General features: G+C 39.1%; 1 protein-coding gene across 1 annotated transcript in view; it reads left to right on the top strand.

The window, feature by feature from the left end:
* Positions 1-20306, top strand: part of nploc4 (NPL4 homolog, ubiquitin recognition factor) — a 34905-nt gene extending 14599 nt beyond the window's left edge. The window contains exons 9-17 of the mRNA XM_007888556.2: positions 739-825; positions 5467-5538; positions 6620-6746; positions 7876-8036; positions 8316-8387; positions 9967-10062; positions 10324-10440; positions 15804-15906; positions 16471-20306. Coding sequence (XP_007886747.1) covers positions 739-825; positions 5467-5538; positions 6620-6746; positions 7876-8036; positions 8316-8387; positions 9967-10062; positions 10324-10440; positions 15804-15906; positions 16471-16631 — 996 coding nt within the window. The 3' untranslated portion in view covers positions 16632-20306. The remainder of the gene's footprint in view (positions 1-738; positions 826-5466; positions 5539-6619; positions 6747-7875; positions 8037-8315; positions 8388-9966; positions 10063-10323; positions 10441-15803; positions 15907-16470) is intronic.
* The last annotated feature ends 204 nt before the right edge of the window (positions 20307-20510 follow it).

Here is a 20510-nt window from a genome sequence, read left to right as displayed (position 1 = left end):
GTTGCCAGGGACTACTTGGAACAGGTACTAAAATGGAGAAAGCATCTCCTTTATCGAGGCTGGAATTTAATAAATATACTGGTGCAGTGGTTATTCTGATACCCTCATGTGATCTGTTGCTGCTGGTTTAATAATTGCACGTGATCTGTTGCTGCTGGTAACATTGATATTACTTCAGGACATTGTTCTGGAAACAATTGTGATCTTAAGTACTGAAAGCTGCTTCATGTAGTGATGGTATAGTGAAAACAGTTTGGATCCACTAGGTGGCCCCATACCTTCTGATCTCCAAATATGTACAAGTGTTGTATAATTTGCACATCATGAATTGGTTACTATGAGTGAATCCTATAAAAAGAATATTTCGAATTAAGGCTATAATTTGGTTCACAAAGAGCTATTCCTGGACTTTAAGAGGTTTCAGTATAATCACTAGACGCCCTTGGTGAAAGGAGGCGGGGTTAGGTATTAGTGAAGTCTGAGATATTTTGTTTGAAATGAAAAAGATTTCTTTAAAGTTAAATTTCCAATAAACTTAGGAGTTCTTTGAACAGAAAACGCTTTAACTTCCCTCAACGTTCCTTTTACAAGAAGTCTCCTGAATACAATGAGGAAATTCTTCCACGTTTCTTACGTTAAGGAACATTACAAAACCTTGACAGGTTATAATAACAATAAATATGACTTGTTTTTGAATACCCTACCGCTTTGCTGATTTCCTTTGTTTTGAGCCTATAGATTGGAACAGCGAACAGTCTAGAGCTTCTGGAGGATCCGAAAGCTCCAATTGTGCATGAAATTGCTGAAAAACTTGGATTAAGGAAGGTGAGGCAGCAACAGACCTCCGTAGGTCATTCTCGGAAAGCCTTACTTTTATTACAGTACTTTAGTTAAAGGAGAAGATTACAGTGAGTATTCCAGTCGGCATCCTTGTGTTTTCTGAACACGTTGTGTTGCTGCACATATTGTAGAATCTGCCCACGGTCTAATTTTTTTGGCCAGCTGGTGGTCTGATGCACGCAGAAACCCATCTCGAAACCAGACTGAATTCCACATATGCATGAGTGCTCCCCGCATAATGAGCTGATCTCAAAAGCACTAGAATCTCACGATATTGCTTCTACGTGAAGCAACTGTTTTATAAGTCTAGCTCTGAACTAAAATGAAAGGAAGCTGGCTTGCACAGGTACACCTCTCTTGGAGCAGGGGAGTGATTTAGGATTTGCATGATAAAGGTCTTATAAATTAAGAAGAACTTTTTGCTTTGTTTGAGAATCATAATACCTTATCTGTTAGCACCTGCACAGCAATAACACCATAGTAGTGAATGGCACTGAGGCTCAAAGCTGAAAAATATGACCAAGTGTTTTTTGTTACTCCGGTTAATGTGTTCTGCCTCGTTAGACTTTGAGACCGTTTTAGAAAGCTGAAGTTCACCCTCAAATGCTTTAGTAATTGTCACATGCTGAATGTCAGACTTTCTCTGAGGTTGTGACAGCCATTGCATTTGCACAATTAGTACAATACTGATCATCGTTGCAGTATTTTTCAACTTATGAAGCTGAAAACACTTGAATACTATTGCCATTTGGGATCAATTGAAAAAGTGCGGGATTTGTTTTCTTCCGGAAGAGTCTGTTCTGGGCATTTTACCAGCACTAGCCTACTGTCTAAAGTCTTTGGTTTTATGCTTCATCTTTGCCCATTTAAAGTTTAAAAACCCACCCCCCCACCATCCCAAACCTTACATTATCATGAAGTGTTCGATTCCAAATACTTAATCCAGGTGCAATTGTGTAACCATTAGGGTAACTAATGTACAGTGTAAATCCACATTCCTGATAGTTGGGTTAACTAATAAACCAGATAAACCATGGTTTGTGATCTGAGGGGCCCTAGATTTTGTTGATGGCTTTAACTCTTGGCTGCATCTCTCTTCTGGTCGCTCTCCTCGTATGTGCCAGCACGGAGAGTGAGGGGAAGAGGGGTGGAGCAGGAGGGACGGGTCATATCTCCCGCTGCACCTCTCTTGCCGTCACTCTGCGAGGCAGCAAGGAGGTAATGGCGTCAATCATGTACAGAGGCCCATCAGACCTCATCTCTGCGTCTCCTACAATCTTGTGAGAGGCAGCGCGGAGAATGACCGGAAGAGAAGCACAGCCTGTAGGTAAAGACTTGGGTTTGGTTCACTTTGATTAAATTGGTTTGGGCTGTTCTGGGCTGGTCTGAGTTGGGCTGCTCTGGGCTGGGCTGGGTTTGGTTCAGTTTGCATTGTTGCTGGTCTGGATTTCGTAAAGCTGGGCTGGGTTCCTCCCCACACACATACAACCGGACCCCACCTTACATTCCTCCACACTCTGCCCCACTAACCTGCAATCGCCAATCTATTTACAGTTTTACAGCTCAAAAACTTGGCACTTAATCACCCGCATTTGCAACAGAAAGCGCTTCTTTCAAAGTGTTCAGTGGTTATTTGTTGGCGTTGAATTAGCAGCAAACGTCAGTTTGATTACACCCACACAGGCGTGCGCTGCAGCTGTGGGACAGCAGAGTGCCGCGGGCAGTTTTGCTGCCCGGAACACTGTAATTCACCGTCAGCCCCGCCTTGTACATGTATCTGCGTCAGGCTGACGTTTTCCAAGTGTGGCAGTGGCTGTTCCGTATGTTCTTAACACTGTCAGTAACAGTCTGTGAAGGTGAACACTTGTTCCCAAAGATGAGTCTTGTCAAATACTTAGATCTACAATGATCCAGGATAGTTTGAACGCACTTGCAATCCTGTCTGTTGAGCACGGTAGTGTATTTTGATCGTGTGCTTGATATGTTTGCACCTAGGAAGTCATGGAAGAAAATATTTTAACAAAGGTAGTGTTGCGTAGTTTGCGGGCATAGTTCAAAGGGCCCCCCCCAAATGTGATCTGACTTAACTTCCCTCCCCTCCCACGCCCCCAGTTCCCTTAATCTGGCCCTTTTGATAGTGACTTTTGTTCTTGATCAGGAGTCTGCGTTTTGGGAAAGGTGCCACTTAGAGGTCAAAAACTTCCATAGGAAAGAAGAGAAAATCCAAAATTGATGCATCAAAGGCTTCAAAGGAACTGCCTTTTGTATATTATTGATCTCAGTTGTTTGATAAACCCGAATGATTCTCATCAGAGCTGTTGTTATTAACCTAATGTTGTGTAGCAGTTTTATTTGGACTGTTTGCTAATTCACTTCCCTTGTAGGCTCAGGAACTCTTCAAAGCCAATTCCTCAAATTAGTCAAGGCAATTATTTAGTCAAGCAATTCATTTTCTTTTTAAATGAACAGAATAAAAAACAAGTATGTTAATCACAGTTTTTTTTATTAACCCAGGGATATTGAGGTCAGTTATGGACTAATACTGTGGTGTCCAATTATAATTAATTGAGGGTTACAGTAACTGTAGTTTCAGCAAAATCTAACTCCCGTCAACCCCCCCCCCCCCCCCCCCCGAACAAAAACAATTCCCCATTCAATAGTAATGCAGAGAGATAGTTATTTAATGGAGTTATTTGAACCACATGATTATCTGTACAATCTTTTCTTTAAACATTACTTGGGTCAATATTGATACTGAGGTCTTCAAGATGCCATCCAAATGAGTTGATCAGCCTTTTAGGAATGGAAGTAGTGATCTCAAGGCTATTTTTGGACAAAAGTAGATCAGAATCTCTGAAAAACATTGTCAAGATTTATAAATGGTGTTTATTACACGCATCTTGATAACTATATTGATCACGTAAATATTGAAAATGTGGACTTGTAAGGACTTGTAAGATTATAATAATCTTTGCATTTTATTATAGACACTTATCAAATGCAAGGATTATTATTATTATCACTTAAACTTCTCTTATTAAACTATTAAATTATTTCTCTTTATGTCCTACACATGCCCTGTTGGATAGGTTTTTGTATTTTTTCAGAAATGTAAATTTAACTTTGGTCTTTCTAAAATAGAAACATCCTTTTCTCCCCCCTTCCCCCCCCCCCCCCTCCAGCATTTGGAGCTTGTATTGTTTTTCCCTTTGTTTAACAGTAAGCAGATGTGGAATGCTGCTTATTATAAATGGGAGTAATAGTTTCCAGCTGGTATGGCCAGCACAATATAAGACTTGAACTCTTTGTAAGGTGACATTTACTTAGCTTCCAGCCCTGCGTGGAGAGAAAAATAAAGTTATTACAGCTGTATTGATGGAACTTAGCAGAAGTTTTTTCAAGTAAAACCACGCAACACAATATATTAAATGTTTATGCGATTTATGCAGTATGGTTGCCAGAGCTTTCTATCAGAAAGTATGGCTGAATTTTTAGGTTTGCTTTCTTTGTGGAATTCACAAAAGAGAAAATTCAGTCAGCTTCTGGTTAATATTGATTATGGAGAGAGCTAAATATATAATAATAATCCTTGCATTTGATATTGCGCTTTTCACCTCTTCTAGACCTCTCAAAGCGCTTCACAAAATGTACTGTAAAGTGAATTGACTGTATATTTGTGGGCGAAACGCGGCAGCCAATTGCGACTGCAGTGTCCCACAAACAGTTGTAGATTTGTGGAATTGAAGCTTTCAATGCCAAATGTTACTGCAGGAGAGGCATAAAGGGGAATAGATGCATGCCTTACTCTGTAGTGTACTCCTCCAAATGCTTCTCACCTTTAATATAGCCTTTTACAACTGAATAGTGCAGAGTACAGGGGTCTCCATCACTGAACATATGAATTTGAGTAGCAGTTTGACCCATGAAGCCTGATCTGCCATTTTATTAGTTCACGGTAGCATTTTATGCGTTTGATTCCATTTCCCGACTCTTTCTTCATGGCCCTTGATGCACTTAATTCTCAAGTATTTATCTATCTCTTTTAAGCCCCTCGATCAACACTGTATTTATGGCCTCGTGGGACAGTGCATTTCCCATTCTCACAACCATTTGGTGAAGAAAGATTTTCTGCTTTGAATTCCAACCAGCCTAGCTCAAATCCTAAATGTATGTCAATGTATGTCATCTTGTTCTGGAACGTTTCTTTTTTCTTTGCCGAAGTGACACAGTTGAAGATCCATAAAATCTGTTCACTTTTAAATTCTTTGCCCACTTTATAGGTAGATCGGGACATGTTTTAATGTTGTCCCAGTAAAATATTGAAACTGGTGTTTAATAGTCCATGATGCAAGAGCAAAAATAAAGGTTTTCCAATTCAGAAGCTACAAACTAAAAGTTTTTTGCTTCCCTATCTCTAAACCTGCGAGCTTTGGTCGTGTCGTTCTGTTTGAGTTTAGGAATGAACGATGGAAGGACAGGAAGAATCTGGCATTATTATTTTCATCATGTTTATAACACGTCTCTTATTGACGTGCCTTCCTAATGATGTTATTACCATGTGGTGGGAAATATCAAGAACACTGAGCTCTGAATGGAACTTGTTTGACAATGTGTGTTATGTTTCAGGTTGGCTGGATATTCACAGACCTTATATCAGAAGATACAAGGAAAGGCACCGTCAAATATATCAGGAATAAGGTGAATCATTTGATACATTCTGAAGGGCATTTTTAACGATTGCAACAGAGCTCCAATTTAGAATACTTGATTCTCAAAACACAGCATATTTATAACGAGTTAGTCTCTCCAGTATATTTGCACCGTAATGCTTCTTTAAATGTACATAGGGCAGTAATTTGGGCAAAATGTTCGTGGACTTGAATTTTCACTGCCTCTTCTTCACAGTCCCCTCTGGAACACATTATTGCCAGAGCATATTATGTTCCGTTTCTATGTGAGCTCCAAATCTTTTCAGATTGTGGTGTTTATTTATCCTTTGTTATTTTCTCAAGATTCTCTGTGATTTCCCATACCAAAGCTGAGGTAATTTTCAACAATGACTTAAGATGGTACCCCTCACCCTCGCTCATAATAATATTCTACTTTTTTGTTTAGGTAATTTATTTCTGCTGTTATTAACTGCATTTCATGCCGATGATTCATTCTTTTTAGCCCACATCCACCCACCCCATCGGCTTGGAGCTGTATAAAGTTTGTTTTGATTGCCTATTCCCAATCGGATTTGTTATTTGACAGGCTGTGTTCCCACATACCTGTGGTACACAGTAATGTATTGAGAGGAGGTAATTGCTAATTTCTTTGCTAAACTTTTCAGAGAAGCATTCCAGTCTGAAACATTTTCAAAACAATTGTTTTATAAAACTGACGTCTAATGTATCCAAATTCATCAAAAAAGAATTTGGTAGTATATTTATCTCATAATAATAATAATCCTTGCATTTGATGTAGCGCCTTATCACGTCTTCGAGACGTCTCAAAACCTTCACAGAATATAATGTAAAGTGGATTGACTGTATATTTTGTGTGCGAAATTGCTGTTTGTGGAATATCATTGGTTTGTATTCGCTACCAGGTTTTGTTTACATAAAGTATTTTTATCAAATGTAAATTAGTGTGGAGAACAAAGCTTTGTCCATTAGACCTGCATTAGAAAAAAGAAACACCAAACTGATGTATGTACATGATTGATAAACTAAGCACTTGACATTTTAAGCGCTGTGGGCCTTTTTTAAAAAATCTCTCTTTCTCTCCGTGTCAGGATGCACATATCCTGAGTGCAGAGGAGTGCATCACAGCAGGTGATTTCCAGAATAAGCACCACAACAATTGTCGACTATCTCCAGATGGGCACTTTGGATCAAAGTTTGTGACTGTCTTGGCAACAGGTGTGTGGTTGAGTCTTGAGTACAATTGTGTTTCGGGACATCCAAAGATTTTTACAAAAAGGGATTTCTGTGCTGTTTCAGATACTGGTCTATTTTCCCTACTGCATTTGCAAGTGAATTTCTCTTCGGAAAAAGTGGGTAGTCAAGTTATTCCTATTGCTTTTCTTCAACCGATTTTTTTTTTTTGGCAGCGTGGAGAGAATTGTCAGTTCTCTTGTATTTTCTTCCATCACAAAACTGGCTCATTTCAGGAAGGCACCACTATGAGGTTCTGTTTCGTTTCCCTGTCCAAGAGTGGGAGAGAAATACAGTACTGATTATCCTCAAAGGAATGACTGGGGTTAAGATTTTTCAAGATGTTGATAGAATGTGCTGTTAAACTTTTAACTGTCTGCTACTTTAGCCACTATAAATCATCTCTGTTTTGGCATTCTTTAGATTTCAGGTATGGAGCAGCAACCACAATGTACACACAATGATAATATCCAATATACGACTATATATATGTATTATATATATGACTCTAGCTCCATTCAATGACTTAGAGTATAAATGATCTATGGAGACCGTAAAGATCAGCTTTACGTTGATCTGTACTGAGTTAGTTTACATAAAGGCAAGTTTTATCGCGAATGAAGAGAAGAGACGCAAATTAATTTTAGCGGTGAGCAGAACATCACAGTTTTCCACCCTGTTTTCCACTCCAGTAGGTACTTACTGCAAGAGCAAATAATGAAGATATTTTTGTTATTGTGATTATATTTGGTCATATGAACACGGGAGTCACGTGAATAGAAGGTTAGATTTAAACATTTGTGTTCTTGTGCAGCTACAAATATTATGGGATCAGTATATGATTTTGTCCATACATCTCTTCTGTTGTGCTGCACAGTTTAGATCTCAAAATATTATCTTGTTCCTCCAGGGATGCATTAGAAGTTTTTCAAGTTATCGGAGATGTCGGCTTCTCTGTACTCCAGCTGAATCTCATTGATCTTCAAGCACAGCATGGCGTTCAGCTTGGCTTAGAAGTGTCCTGATTTGGGAAAATTGAAGGAATAAATAATGCCCTGCCTCATGTTAAAATCTCATGTATGTTTCTTTCTAAATTTGTATTCCTCTTTGTTAGGTGGCCCAGATAATCAGGTTCATTTTGAAGGCTACCAGGTCTCCAACCAGTGCATGGCGCTGGTACGAGATGAATGTTTGCTGCCGTGCAGAGATGCACCAGAGCTGGGATATGTAAAAGAGTCCACTTCTGAACAGTATGTTCCTGATGTTTTCTATAAGGTAACTATCTAACTTATACCTTGATGCATGACAACTCAATTTTATTTCCTGGCAATCAATCCTCCAAACTTAAATTATATGAAGTTATATAATTCTTGAGAACATAGCCCAGTCCTTGGTTAGCTTTATTTGCAATGACCTCACTTGACTAGGGATAGTTATAGAATTCAATTCATGTGAAAACATTCATAACGAGATCTATTATAAACCCATTTTAATTAAATAAATGTGCTGAAGTAAATGTGATTGTGTAAATTTTTGTGTTTTCTCCCAACACAGGACACTGACAAGTTTGGGAATGAGATCACACAGTTAGCACGGCCTTTGCCAGTAGAATACCTGATTATAGATGTAAGTATGAATTGGTACATTATGAACCTCCAAGGTCTGCTCATTGCCACATTTAATAGGCCAACGTGGCAACAAGGGAGCATGAATTTGGGCATAGTTCTCATGAGATGGTTGATAGTTCTTGTACAGAAATAAATACTGTAGTTCAATTTCTGTAGTCCCAGTCATCCTCAAGCGAGAGTCTAGATTGCTTTGAAATTTCTTTTTCTAAATCTGATTTCTTTGAAAACTTGCCTTAAATCTGAAGAATTTATACTGCCAAGTGTGAAAGATGTGGGATGCTTTTCACTGCTGCAAACTTCCACATTCCTCGTGGGATCGTGTAGCTCAGTGGTTAGAGCACTCGTCTCGCAAGCGAGAGGACCTGGGTTCGATTCCTGAGCAGAGCAAAACGTTGGGCAAGTTTCCTTACTCCACACGCCTCTGTGGGACACTGCTGTAACTAATTGGTTACCACGATTTGCCCACAAAAATACAGTAAATTCACTACAGTATATTCTGTGAGGTACTTTGAGAAGTCTCAAAAGTCGTGATAAGGCGCTATATCAAATGCGAGGATTATTATTATTTATTTGATTCAGTACTGAGTACTTTTCAAACACTATTTGTCAACAACTGCGCTCACACCTATTCACTTGCTATTCTTTTGTAACGTGTTCATTTTTACTTAAATTCCCCAAATGCAGTTTAATGATAAACATATTTAATACTTTAGACCGGCTTTAATCAACCCATTACATATGGTTGCCTGGACTTTCTTGTCCATTTCATAGGTCTGTATTTCCTTCAAACATCAACATAATGACTTTGAAAGTATAGTTTAATTCAACTTAAATTTTAAATTTAGAAAGCCATTGTCAAGTATAGTAGTAGCTTTTATCGTGTTTTTGAAGGATAAATTGAACCCAAACTCAACCAAATTAGTCCCAGATTATAGTATCCATGGTTTTGTGGCTGTGACTTGGGGTAGAGAAGAGTGCAATGGTTATTTAATGCACAGTAGCTCAGTTTATTCGACAAAAAAAGATGTTGATTAGATTGGAAGCAAGCCAGACATCAGCAATGTTAAGGAGCAGATGAGCTGAGCTCTAAGATGATCCTCATGGCTGAGGCTGTGCTGTTCACAGCTAGCGCTGAACTTCGCAGTACAACACACTAGGTGCTGAAAGAGTTCCATTAATGGTAGTTTTGCACTAGATTGAAACCCTAAATTTGTAGTGATTTATCCCTGTGAATAGCCCAGCAAGTGTGTTCCTGATCTGACCCAATGTGCTTCTGTGAAGAAGTGCCAAACAGAACCAGTTTCTTCTCCAGAGGAAGAGAAGGGGAAAAAAGAAACCATTCCTGGACTACTTGTGCATCTCCAACCACTCTCAAAGCAGAATTGGCAGAATGCAGGCAAGAGTTGGCACTTAACTGCACCCACTGGGGCCGAGAGAATGAGTAGAAAAAACAAGTGGAAAGTCACTTCTCTACTATCAAAAGTATTGCCACTCCCTTTTATTAAAAAAAAACTAGGAATAACTAGGTAACTCTGTCATATTATTAATTTTGTGATCTTCTTTTTGTTTAACACAAGATTACCACGACTTTTCCAAAGGACCCTGTTTACACATTTGTTTCATCTCCACACCCTTTCGCTGTTGTGAATCGTGAGGTTATGGGAGAGACACAGGTAACAGTCTGCAACTACAAAGATGTTTGAAATGCATTTGGAAAATTATTCGAGGCCAACCTAAGTAAAGGCTGCTATAAATCAATTTAATATTGTTTGGCGTTTTGTCAGCTATGAGAAAATCATGAGGATTTTTAGGTGTGTTTTTAAGTTACTTTAGTTTGTATGTCTTCTGAATTTCAGGCTGAATGCGTAAAAAGTATCTCTACAATTTTTATTCTTGTAAAGTTTTTCACTTTGTCAATGTTGACCTTCCTGCAGGATTTCCACAGTCTGTCCACATACTTGTCTCAAAATCAATCGGAGTTTTTCCTGGATATCATCTCAGATTTCCACCTGCTAGTGTTCCTGGTCACCAATGACGTCATGCCACTCAGGGTGAGTATCACTGAATAATTACCTCTTATCCCACCCCACCTCCATTTGACTGAAATTAAAGCCAACAAATCTGTATCATAGCAGTTGAGAATCTGGGCTTCACATTTCTAGTTTTCGTCTATGTGCTGTCTGCTGCTCACTCTGCTATAGCTGCCCACATCTGTCTGTCCTTTAGCCAGAATGCAAGTTGCAGTAGATCTGAATTTGAAATCTGGAATGGCTGCGATTTGAAATACAAGCACCTGTCAGTTAAATGAAAAGCTTGGTCCTTGCCTTACATTCCTGAGTTGAGCCATTTCGCCCACAAAATATACAGTCATTTCACTTTACAGTATAAGACCACGTAAATTCAAAATATACAGTCAATTCACTTTACAATATATTTTGCCCACAAGATATACAGTCACTAAACTTGACAGTATATCCTGTGAAGTGCTTTGAGACGTCTCGAAGATGTGCTAAGGCGCTATATAAAATGGAAGAATTATTATTATTGAGCCGGTAGGACTGGGATATTTAGGGATAATCAAAATCAATAAGCTGAAGTTCGTACTGCTTCTACACTGTTTATATAGGATTATATAATAGGAGTCATTGTTAAAAAGGTATTGCTAAATTTGATGCATTCTTTGTTCCTTCTCCATTTCAATCGCCCTTTGCAGTCATCGTTTAAATCTATATACTCTTTGGTTGATTTTGCCAGTCAGTGCAACTCTGACAAGTATTCGAGTGTCAGCCTATATGCTGAGCTCAAAGTAGTGGTAGTCAGCCTTTAAAAGTAGTTGGCTACCGAGGGCATTCGATAAAGTGGAACCAGACCCTAACCAAAATTGTGGGGAAAAAGCTAAACTCCATCCTGAAACTTCACTACTGCTCAGGAAACCTTTTCGAGCACCTCTTTTGCACTCCTGAACAGACGATAAGGAAATAATGTTGGTCTAATGGGGAATTATTCTCTTATCTCTAACCATCACCACCTTTGTTTACAATCTTTTTTTTTCTCGTTTTCATCTGAACTATTATGGCTATTACTGCTCATCTGTTTTCTTCCCTTTTCCCTTCTAGCTTCAAATGCATTTTCTCAAATGCTGTTCTTTCTCTGCATCCCGACTGTTAACATTACACCTTATTTCACAATCTCCTAACTTTTTTTCGCCAGTGCTTTAATACTGGGAAATTGTTCCCTCCCTTATTTTTCTTTCCTCCTTTAGTCCACGCGCTTTTTAAACCTAACTATTACTTCTCATTGTTTATTCTTTTGGCTCTTCACTTAGGTTTCTGAATAATTTTTTTAAAAAAAGAAACAAGCCTGTAATTTAAAAAAAGGTTTTGTGGCATTTGCTAAGCCTCATGGTTGGATACCATATGAAATCAGTTTAAACTACATTATGTCATTGCTGAATGCATAATGTTTCCTGTTGAAGCTGTTGTTTCAGTGAAAATCGTGGCTGTTTAATTAGAAAGCAATGGAACATTGCTTTGCAGCTGTTAGATGCTTGATTCCATTTGTGGCAGTTTCTTTGTTTCTATGTCTACTTCCAACAGTGAACTAAAACTCCCTCAGTATGTTGCAGTTATGTCTGTACTCTGTCGGTTAGCACTGCTTCATGGCAGTAAATTAATTTGATTGTCCTATCATGATCGTGGCAGTATAATGTAACGGCTGTACGGACACTCCCAAATTAGGATTGGCTTCAGATTAGGCTGCAGTCTCAGCTTCACTTTCCAATTATAATCAGCTTTAATCATGAGTGCAGAATAAGGATAGCTATGAAATGAACAACAATCAAAGTGTGGTTTTGTACTACCTCCCAGCATGTTGCCTCAGAGCTCACCAGATTTTTCCAATGACACTGGTTAAAATAGAGGAGCCAAACAGCCAGTGCAGGTTTGTTCAGTGGCATTCGTCAACCATCATCCATCTCAAAGGCTTCTTATAAATTAGAATTAATTCTCAACAATTCATCAGTTTGGCTACATTTAGAATATCATGTCATTTTGGTCACCCTACTTTCAAAAGGGTATTTAATAATAATAATCCTTGCATTTGATATAGCATTTTTCACGTCTTCTAGATGTCTCAAAGCGCTTCACAGAATATGCTGTAAAGTGAATTGACCGTATATTTGTGGGTGAAACGCGGCAGCCAATTGCGCACAACAGTATCCCACAAACAGTCGTGGATTGAAAATGATTAATTTATTATTGTTTTGTTTTTTGGAGGGATTATTATTAGGCGTGTGGAGTAAGGAAACTTGCCCACGATTTCGCCCTGCCTGGAATTTGTGAATTGGAGGGAATTCAAAGAAGAATATAGTCTTAAGGAAGTTATAGAGGCTCCCAGAGCTGATTTTGTTTTCATTGATTCGGCTGCAATGAGTATTACACAGGTTGCAAAAATGAACTTAAATATAATTTAGAGGCCTTCCTCTAACATCCTCTGATCTGAGCCCATGAGAACATCATCAAGGGAACTCATATTTTCCAGAGTGTGATGGGATTGAGAACGTACCCAAGAAATAGCTTGTCTGCAAAGTAGTTAGTGTAAATAGGCTTATTTTGAGGAGGGAAGCAATGCATTCTCACTTTAGTGTCCTGGTGACATCCACATTCAGACAGCAGTGTCTTCCCATGGTCTCCAACATAGTACAATCTATTGGTCATCAATTCATATTCCCTTTGCTGAGCTGGAACCATTGAGACCTGGTTTAGTTTGGATGCAGTGTAATCGGATCCTCGCTATAACTTGCAAAACCGTTGGCTGCTAATTCTCTTTCTCCCATGTCCATTATAGCAAAGAAAACCTTCACAGCTTTAATATCTTGAGATGTATGCGTGATTGGTTAGAGTACGGAATGCAGAGAATGTGTAATGTGGTCTGCGGAGTCGATACATTTCATGAGGCTCTTATCTCTTTCTTGAACTTATTTGCATCCTTCTTTAACCAGCCAAATAACCATTCCATGATGAAGATTATAATAAACTGCTTAGGATTTTTGTGCTGTACCATTTTTTACAGACAAACAAATCAACTCAGTGGAAACAAATTATGAACAATTAAGGGAGAAACCGGCTCTAAAAGTTGTAAAAGGAGACCAAAAGAAAGGAATAATACAACAACAAATTACATTTGTATAGCGCCCTTCACTTTGGAAAGACGTCCCAGGGCGCTGGACAATCAGGGGTATTGGATCCAAGCTGGGAGTTGGGGTCAGAAGGGTAGGAGAGCAGGGAGGAGTTGGAGGTGGGAGGGTGGCCGAAGGCATGATCGAAGAGGAAGGTCGTCAGACAGGACTTGAAGGAGGCAAGAGAGGGGGTGAGGTGGAGGGATTGCAGGATAGAGTTCCAGAGTGTGAGGGCAGAGAAGCCTAGGAAAGGTAACAGCAGATGGTTTGATTTCTTAGAGGTTATTTTGTCTGTAAAATTGAAAAAAAACAGCTGGGTTTTCACGTCACTTTAAACTACTTTGTGGTGTAAGTAATGGAATTTTTGGGAACGTACTCATGAAGAGGCGATTAATGACACCAACCAATTCTTCACCCGCTCACAAAGTGAAAAAAGGGAATAAATCAAATGTGCGTTGACATTGTTAGCCAAGTAGAATGCTGCCTGTCTTCAACAGGAGCTGCTGCACATGGCTTTCATTAGCAGACTGAAAGTGGAACCGTGCCTCCTTATAGGGTTAAGGAGAGAATAATCTCTGCGGTCTTCTCCTAGCCTTTGCATTAATTGTACAACATTGTACACTTGCTAGTCAACCGTTATATGATCAGTTCCACGTGTGTCTATTTGAATTGCTTCTGTGAGTCCTACTACGATCGGCGAACGTTTAATTTCTCTGTTATTACCTGAATGTGAGCTGCTGTTGCAGTGGTTTAAGTGTGTTGTAGGCTTTTGGCAGGACACCAAGCCCGAAGTTGATTGTGAGTCAGTAACAGTCTGCTGTTTTGGCATGTTATCAGTGACTGTCTGTCCAGATCACTTCCAGACGCAACCATTGGCTCAGAGAGCATCAAGCACAGCATGTGTGGAGCACTCTGGCTGGTAGTGATCAGCTGGAGATCAGGATCAATGAAGATATTGAAGTGATTCTTTTTTTTCCGAAAACAGTGTGTGATGTCGTTGGTTTGAGCTCAACATTTATTTATCTGCGACACTGCAGGAGTAATGTTGGAATTCTACTGTAGAAATTCATGTTAATAATTATTGCCTTCAGTGACAAAGCGTGGACCGCAGGCTCAAACAAAAATACATTCCACCGCCATATTGAGGGTGTGGTTGCATCTTGGTAAAAATACTGTAGGATGTATTAATATGACAAATGTGTGACACTACTATGGATTCATACTGCACCTTTTAGATACACGTAACAAAGTTTTCCCTTTATAATTTTGCTGAACCTGAAGTAGCTTTGTTTTTAATCTCCCCCCACCACCCCACAAAATAGCAATAGTTTGAAATACTTAATTGTCTAACTTATTTCTTCATGAAAAGAAATCTTCGTGCAAACCCAGCAAAGTCAATGTATTTTTGTGGAAGTAAGGCTGTTAGCCAGACTCAATCACAGATTCGAGGGAAAAGTTATGTTGTAAAATCAAGCATATGTCTTGGCTAGCGATTAAGTTGTTTTCCTCTTTTGTGAATCAAATTTCTGTGGAAGTTTATTCCCCAATACAGAAAGTCCTAAATACATTTGCATTCTACACCGGATTTGACAGTAATTGATGAATTATTTCATTCATTTGGACAATATTCTGAATGAAAACATGTGTTGTTTAGTATTGATCATTAGACATGGAGAACGTAGGTTTTTCCCCAGATCTTGTACAATGTTGTATGTGTAGAAGCTAAAATATTTGCTTGTTTTTTTTAAAGAAAAACAGAGTCTCACTTCATATTGTTCTAGTCAAGAGTTTCACTTAATTGGCATGGCACATCTGTTAGCCACAAGTGAGATCCTTTATTTCCCCTGAAGGAGATGGTTATCTTATAGGGTCAAAGCATGTCTCTGCTCAGAATGTTGTAAATCATGTTTGAGGCAAAAAGTCTTTACTCAGTACCTGAGGTTAAGATCTAACGCATCAGATGCTACTTTTTTAATACATCGGTCCATAACACTCCATTCTTTACATTTCTTGTCTACGAGTCACTTAATGCGTCCATTGGGCATTTGAATTCTTCCTAGCAAGTCTGACACGATCGGGTGTAGCTTTTGATGGCAATTTAAAACTGGTTCAAAGACTCTGAGCTAAATCTATGCTGCTGTGAGCAGACTTCTCTGCTGTTGTCCAACAGTGTGCAACAGAGTTTGTCCAATACGCGTATCCTAGTAGGTAACCTCTTGTGTGTCCTATGTTTGACAGGAGAGCATGAGCTTGATACTGGACGCTGTGAAAACACGGAATGAGGAGGTTGCCCAGACCTGGAAGAGATCAGAGCAGTGGGCTACCATTGAACAACTTTGTGGTAAGGACAGTAAGCGATTAGGATAGTTACAGTAAGTCACAAGAAAAAGTGATTACATTTTTAGGTCTGACTTTTCACAAACATTAATTTACTGATTGACTGATCGACTTCTGGACGGTTATTCTCTAACGTTCCATTTCTTTTTATCTCGTTGCTAAACATGAATTGACAATGTTAGGCTTATTTCCTTACCCTTTTTTCTTCTCAATCTTGTAGATTTTTCTCTCCACTTGACATGACTGTATGCATGCCAGGTATAAATGTGTATGCAAAATATATTACATATATTATATATTAAATTTCACTGCAGCTTTATATTGTAGTTTATTACTTTCCTTTCCATCGTGTGTATAATTGGCATAATCAGAGTTTGATTTAGCTGGGAAAATAACCTTATAATAGTTATGTTGTCCTGGGAGTTTCTGAGGTGAGAGAGCCTGGTAAAGGTGTGTGTGTGTTGCACAGACTGATTTAAAGATGCATTACTTTGCATGCATTATTTTTTCTTTCCCTGCAGCCCAAACACTGACCTCTCTCTCTCTCTATCTCTCTCTCTCCTTGCAGGTACAGTGCCTTCCCTCCCGGACAGCTTCGCAGATTTCGGTGCAGTGGGAGGATCCGTGCCAACTCCCCCTCCTGCTGACATGTGGCATTGTAAACATTGCACCTACGTGAACCCGCCAATCATGGACCACTGTGAGATGTGCAGCCTTCCCCGAACCTAGCTCACACCCAACGAAAGTCTAGCCAGGCCCTGCAACATGATCCTAGTTCCATTTGGGAAGGTGGTAACATGGTGGCTGCCAGGGCACTGCGAAATCAGCTAGGGGAAAACTACAAGTGAGCTTGTTTTCACAGATCTGCTAGGACTTTAACAGAGATTATAAAGGAAACACTTACTAAAATACACCACCGCTATACAAGACTTTTACTTTCTTCCACATTTTAGTTTAATGGATTCTCTAAAATGTTGCTATTTATGCAAAAAAAATCTTATTGGGATTACGTGGTACACTTGACCTGGTCTCTCCAACGTTACTGAACCCTGGAGACCCGAATCTTCCATTCAGCTCGGAGATGGTTGGCGAAGGTCACCTCTTTCTGAAGCTGTGGAAGTGTTGGAGGTGAAGTGAATTGTCGCAAAGAACTAATTATATATATTTTTTAAAAAGTGCCCATTAGTTAGGGGATTTCACTTCTTTGTGCTGTGTGAGTTATCAGTGGGGATAAATCATAGCGTAGGCTGAGCAATTGGAGCTGGGAACATATGTTTCCTCAGTGAATTTCGGAATGGGTATGGTGGCTTCAACATTTTACACAGTTATTTTACTAGTACTGTAGTTGCTCGCACAGTCAATTTATGTCCCACCATCCAAGAAAGTGTTCAGTCGAACAGATTTGCAGTTTTCCTGATCCAATGTGGCTTATTGGACATTCATGCCTCTTAATGTTGAGATGGTCACTCGTTCTCTGCATAGAGTGGAATTTAGGACTGCTTAAAGTCTAGTTACAATTAATAGCTTGCCAACCTCTTCTTTATTACCTTCCCACATCAAAAAAAACTTGCAGAAGAGAGTGCCAAACCTTTTAAGTTACATAGTGAGTGAATGGCATTCCTGTGCTGTTCAGGAGTAAGCTATGAAACCATAACCTGCTCTTCACAACTATGGAGTCCAGTCACTTGATATACAGTTGGATAACTACAGAAATGGGCTGGACTGGTGGGCAAGGCTTTTCATGGTTAAAATGTGGCTGCAAATGCGCACTTTTTAAAAAAAATGGAATATTTTCTTGTGACGAAATGAGAAACTAGAGCAGATTCCTGATGTAGACCTCAGATTGGTCACATCACTTATCTCTGAGGAGCCGCCAATTGGGAGTCTCCGTTGTTTAATGAAGACCGCCCTGTTTCTAATTTTTTTTTAAAGTTTGTTGTCATTTTTAAACCATCGCTAGTGGGGATTTAAACAAAAGAGTCAACGGATATTGTTCTTACAAACCAAATTGATAATTTTCAGTCTGATAATGATGTAGTTACATTGGTCTATGTCATAACCACGATGCTGTAAGGCAGATCACTCACTGTGTCCATTGGTCATATGTACAAAAAGCATTCAGCCCTATCCACTGAATTGGAAGATTCGATGAGTTAATAACCTGAAGTTGACTAAGTTGCAATGTGACCCTTGTAGCACATGTACTAAAGCGCTAGTTTCCCAGTTGAATTTCCTCCCCTAGAGGCACGTTTCACTGCTTCTTGACCTACTACTCATTGAGGCATGGTGTGATATTGGTGTTAAATGTTTTTGGAGAAATCTTCCACTTATCTGAATACAGTATGAAAATCTGTAGCTAGGGAAGATTTGAGAGGATATAAAATAATAAATAATCTATGAAGCTCGCTGTATTGAGAGAAGGCTGCTCTCGTGGGTTAAACACTCAATTATTAGACTGAATCCTGATATAAACTCCTATCCAGATTTAGGCTCCATCTGGGAGATAGATTTGCCAGGCTAACTAGATATCCGGGAAAGAGGATAAACCTGATCTGACTTTTTATATAAAAAATAAAACACGCATCCATTTGCCAGCAGCAAAATGAAAAGCAGCATGGCTAGGGAAGATGAATTAGTAAAACTTGTGCAGTACTGATTTTCTGCCTGTATGTGTAATATTTACTTAGCAACATCCAACATAAGCAATTGTTACTGCCTTTGGCTGGTAACTATCTGCAAATGTAGCTTAAAATGCAATCCAAATTTGCATTTCAAATACATTGCCTACCTCAGGCTTCACTCTAGAATTTCCTTCTACTCCCTTCCCTCCCTTCCAAAAAAAATGTGAGACCAATAAGGAGGGTAGTACAGTATTTTCTGTCTACTTGAATAGTAAACTTAATTTTGGTGTTACAAGCATTATAGGAAATTAAAATGTGGAAAAATGTAGCGGAAATGGGTTATCTAAACTCCGCTTATGTTTAGTGAGAGTTTCTTATTCATGAACAACAAGCATTTGAATCTGGTGCAGTGATATCTGACTCTATTTAGTTGTTTGCAAATCTAGATAATTATCAGAAACATCCTTGGAATAATGGATAGTTTCTCTTGCTTGCAGATGTAAAACATTGGATACAACTTCAAGTGAAAAGGTTTAAATACAAATGGCAATTTAAAACTCGTTGTTTGCTGCAGATGTTTTTGTTTCTTGGCTATTTTTTGTACGTTTGCCTATGTTTGTACACGGGCTTCTGGAAAACAGGATGTGAGGTTCAATATTTCACAGCTTCTGCGTAGTGAGCAGGTGATGTCTATCATTTGCAGGTATATTAAATCACTTCTTGTTCCTTTATCACTGTGTGGAGTTGAAACGCTGAAACCCTTTACCTTTGCTGGAAAAAAAGTCTCCCAGTGAATGCAAAAAATGGTTAAAACAGTTAACCAGGTTGGTACGACCAGTATTTAAGTTGCTAAGTTTCCATTTCATAGCATTCATATGGTGTGGTCTCTGGCTATTGAGATGGAAATGGCAGCCTTCATATCTGCCTGCAGGGAGGAAAAGATTTAATTGAAATCCAATGATTTTAAATTCAGATATGCCGTTAGCTGGCTCTCACTTTAAATTATGGTGATCTACTTTGATAGGATCCCTGAAATGTGTTCATTAATCATATTTTCAAACAATTATATAATCAATCTTACACAACTGTTAAGGTGCTTGCTCAAACTCCAATGTGGGACTCCTATCTGCTTGTCACCTTTCATCAGGGTTTTGTCCACATGCCATTTTATCTCGATGCATCTTTAGCTGAGGTTAAAGAGTGAAATCCATACATGTGGTGAGGTAGTTCAAGGTTTGAATGACCAGTTAAACAGAATCAGAAATCTGACTTCTGCCTGTGTACCAAGTGTCTCCTTTTGGTGAGTTTGGAGTAAGATTGGTATCGAAGCAGTCTTCACCCCCCCCCCACCCCCACCCCACAACCAAAGGAAGTTGCGTTGGAGAAAAATCTATCAAAGGGAAATGTTGATAGAGGAAAGAAACTGAAGAACTTGTTATAGAACTTTTCATTAATCCAATAGGCATGCGGAGTAGTGCAGTGAATTGTGAAAAAATGTGCTTCAGAGTAACAACTGTAGTGTTCAGGTGAAGAGTTGTCTCATGTGCAGTTCAGGTTTTGGGCCTGTGAAAGGGTTGTCTGTCTTTTTAACTACCTACAGTGTTAAACACCTTGGCATGAAGTATAAAGTCCTGAAGAGATGGACGCTGCTATTCCCTAACATTAAATGTTAGAAGAACAGACTCACGTTGAACCCAGCTGTATTTAACACTGCCACCTGAAGCTATGGCTTCTGCAGTGGCTGAGTGCAAAAAAAAATAAAAGGATGCATTGTGAAGACACACTCAGTGTTTACTCCTGTGTGGTTATTAAGGATAGACTACTGCAGTGTCACGGTCACTCTAGAAATGGGGATTGGAGGTAAATTTTAAATTTGAAGCATTTTGACTGACTTTCTGCCCATCTTGAGAATGGTCCCACCAACCCTCGTTGGGCTGATTATGGGAGTCAACACACATGTGCAGAATATTCCTCTTTCTGTAGAGGA

Source organism: Callorhinchus milii, unplaced genomic scaffold (genome assembly GCF_018977255.1).
Source record: "Callorhinchus milii isolate IMCB2004 unplaced genomic scaffold, IMCB_Cmil_1.0 Scaffold20, whole genome shotgun sequence".
Classification (NCBI taxonomy): domain Eukaryota; kingdom Metazoa; phylum Chordata; class Chondrichthyes; order Chimaeriformes; family Callorhinchidae; genus Callorhinchus; species Callorhinchus milii.
Note: the sequence above shows the minus strand (reverse complement) of the source record. Positions and strands in the feature narration are given on the sequence as shown.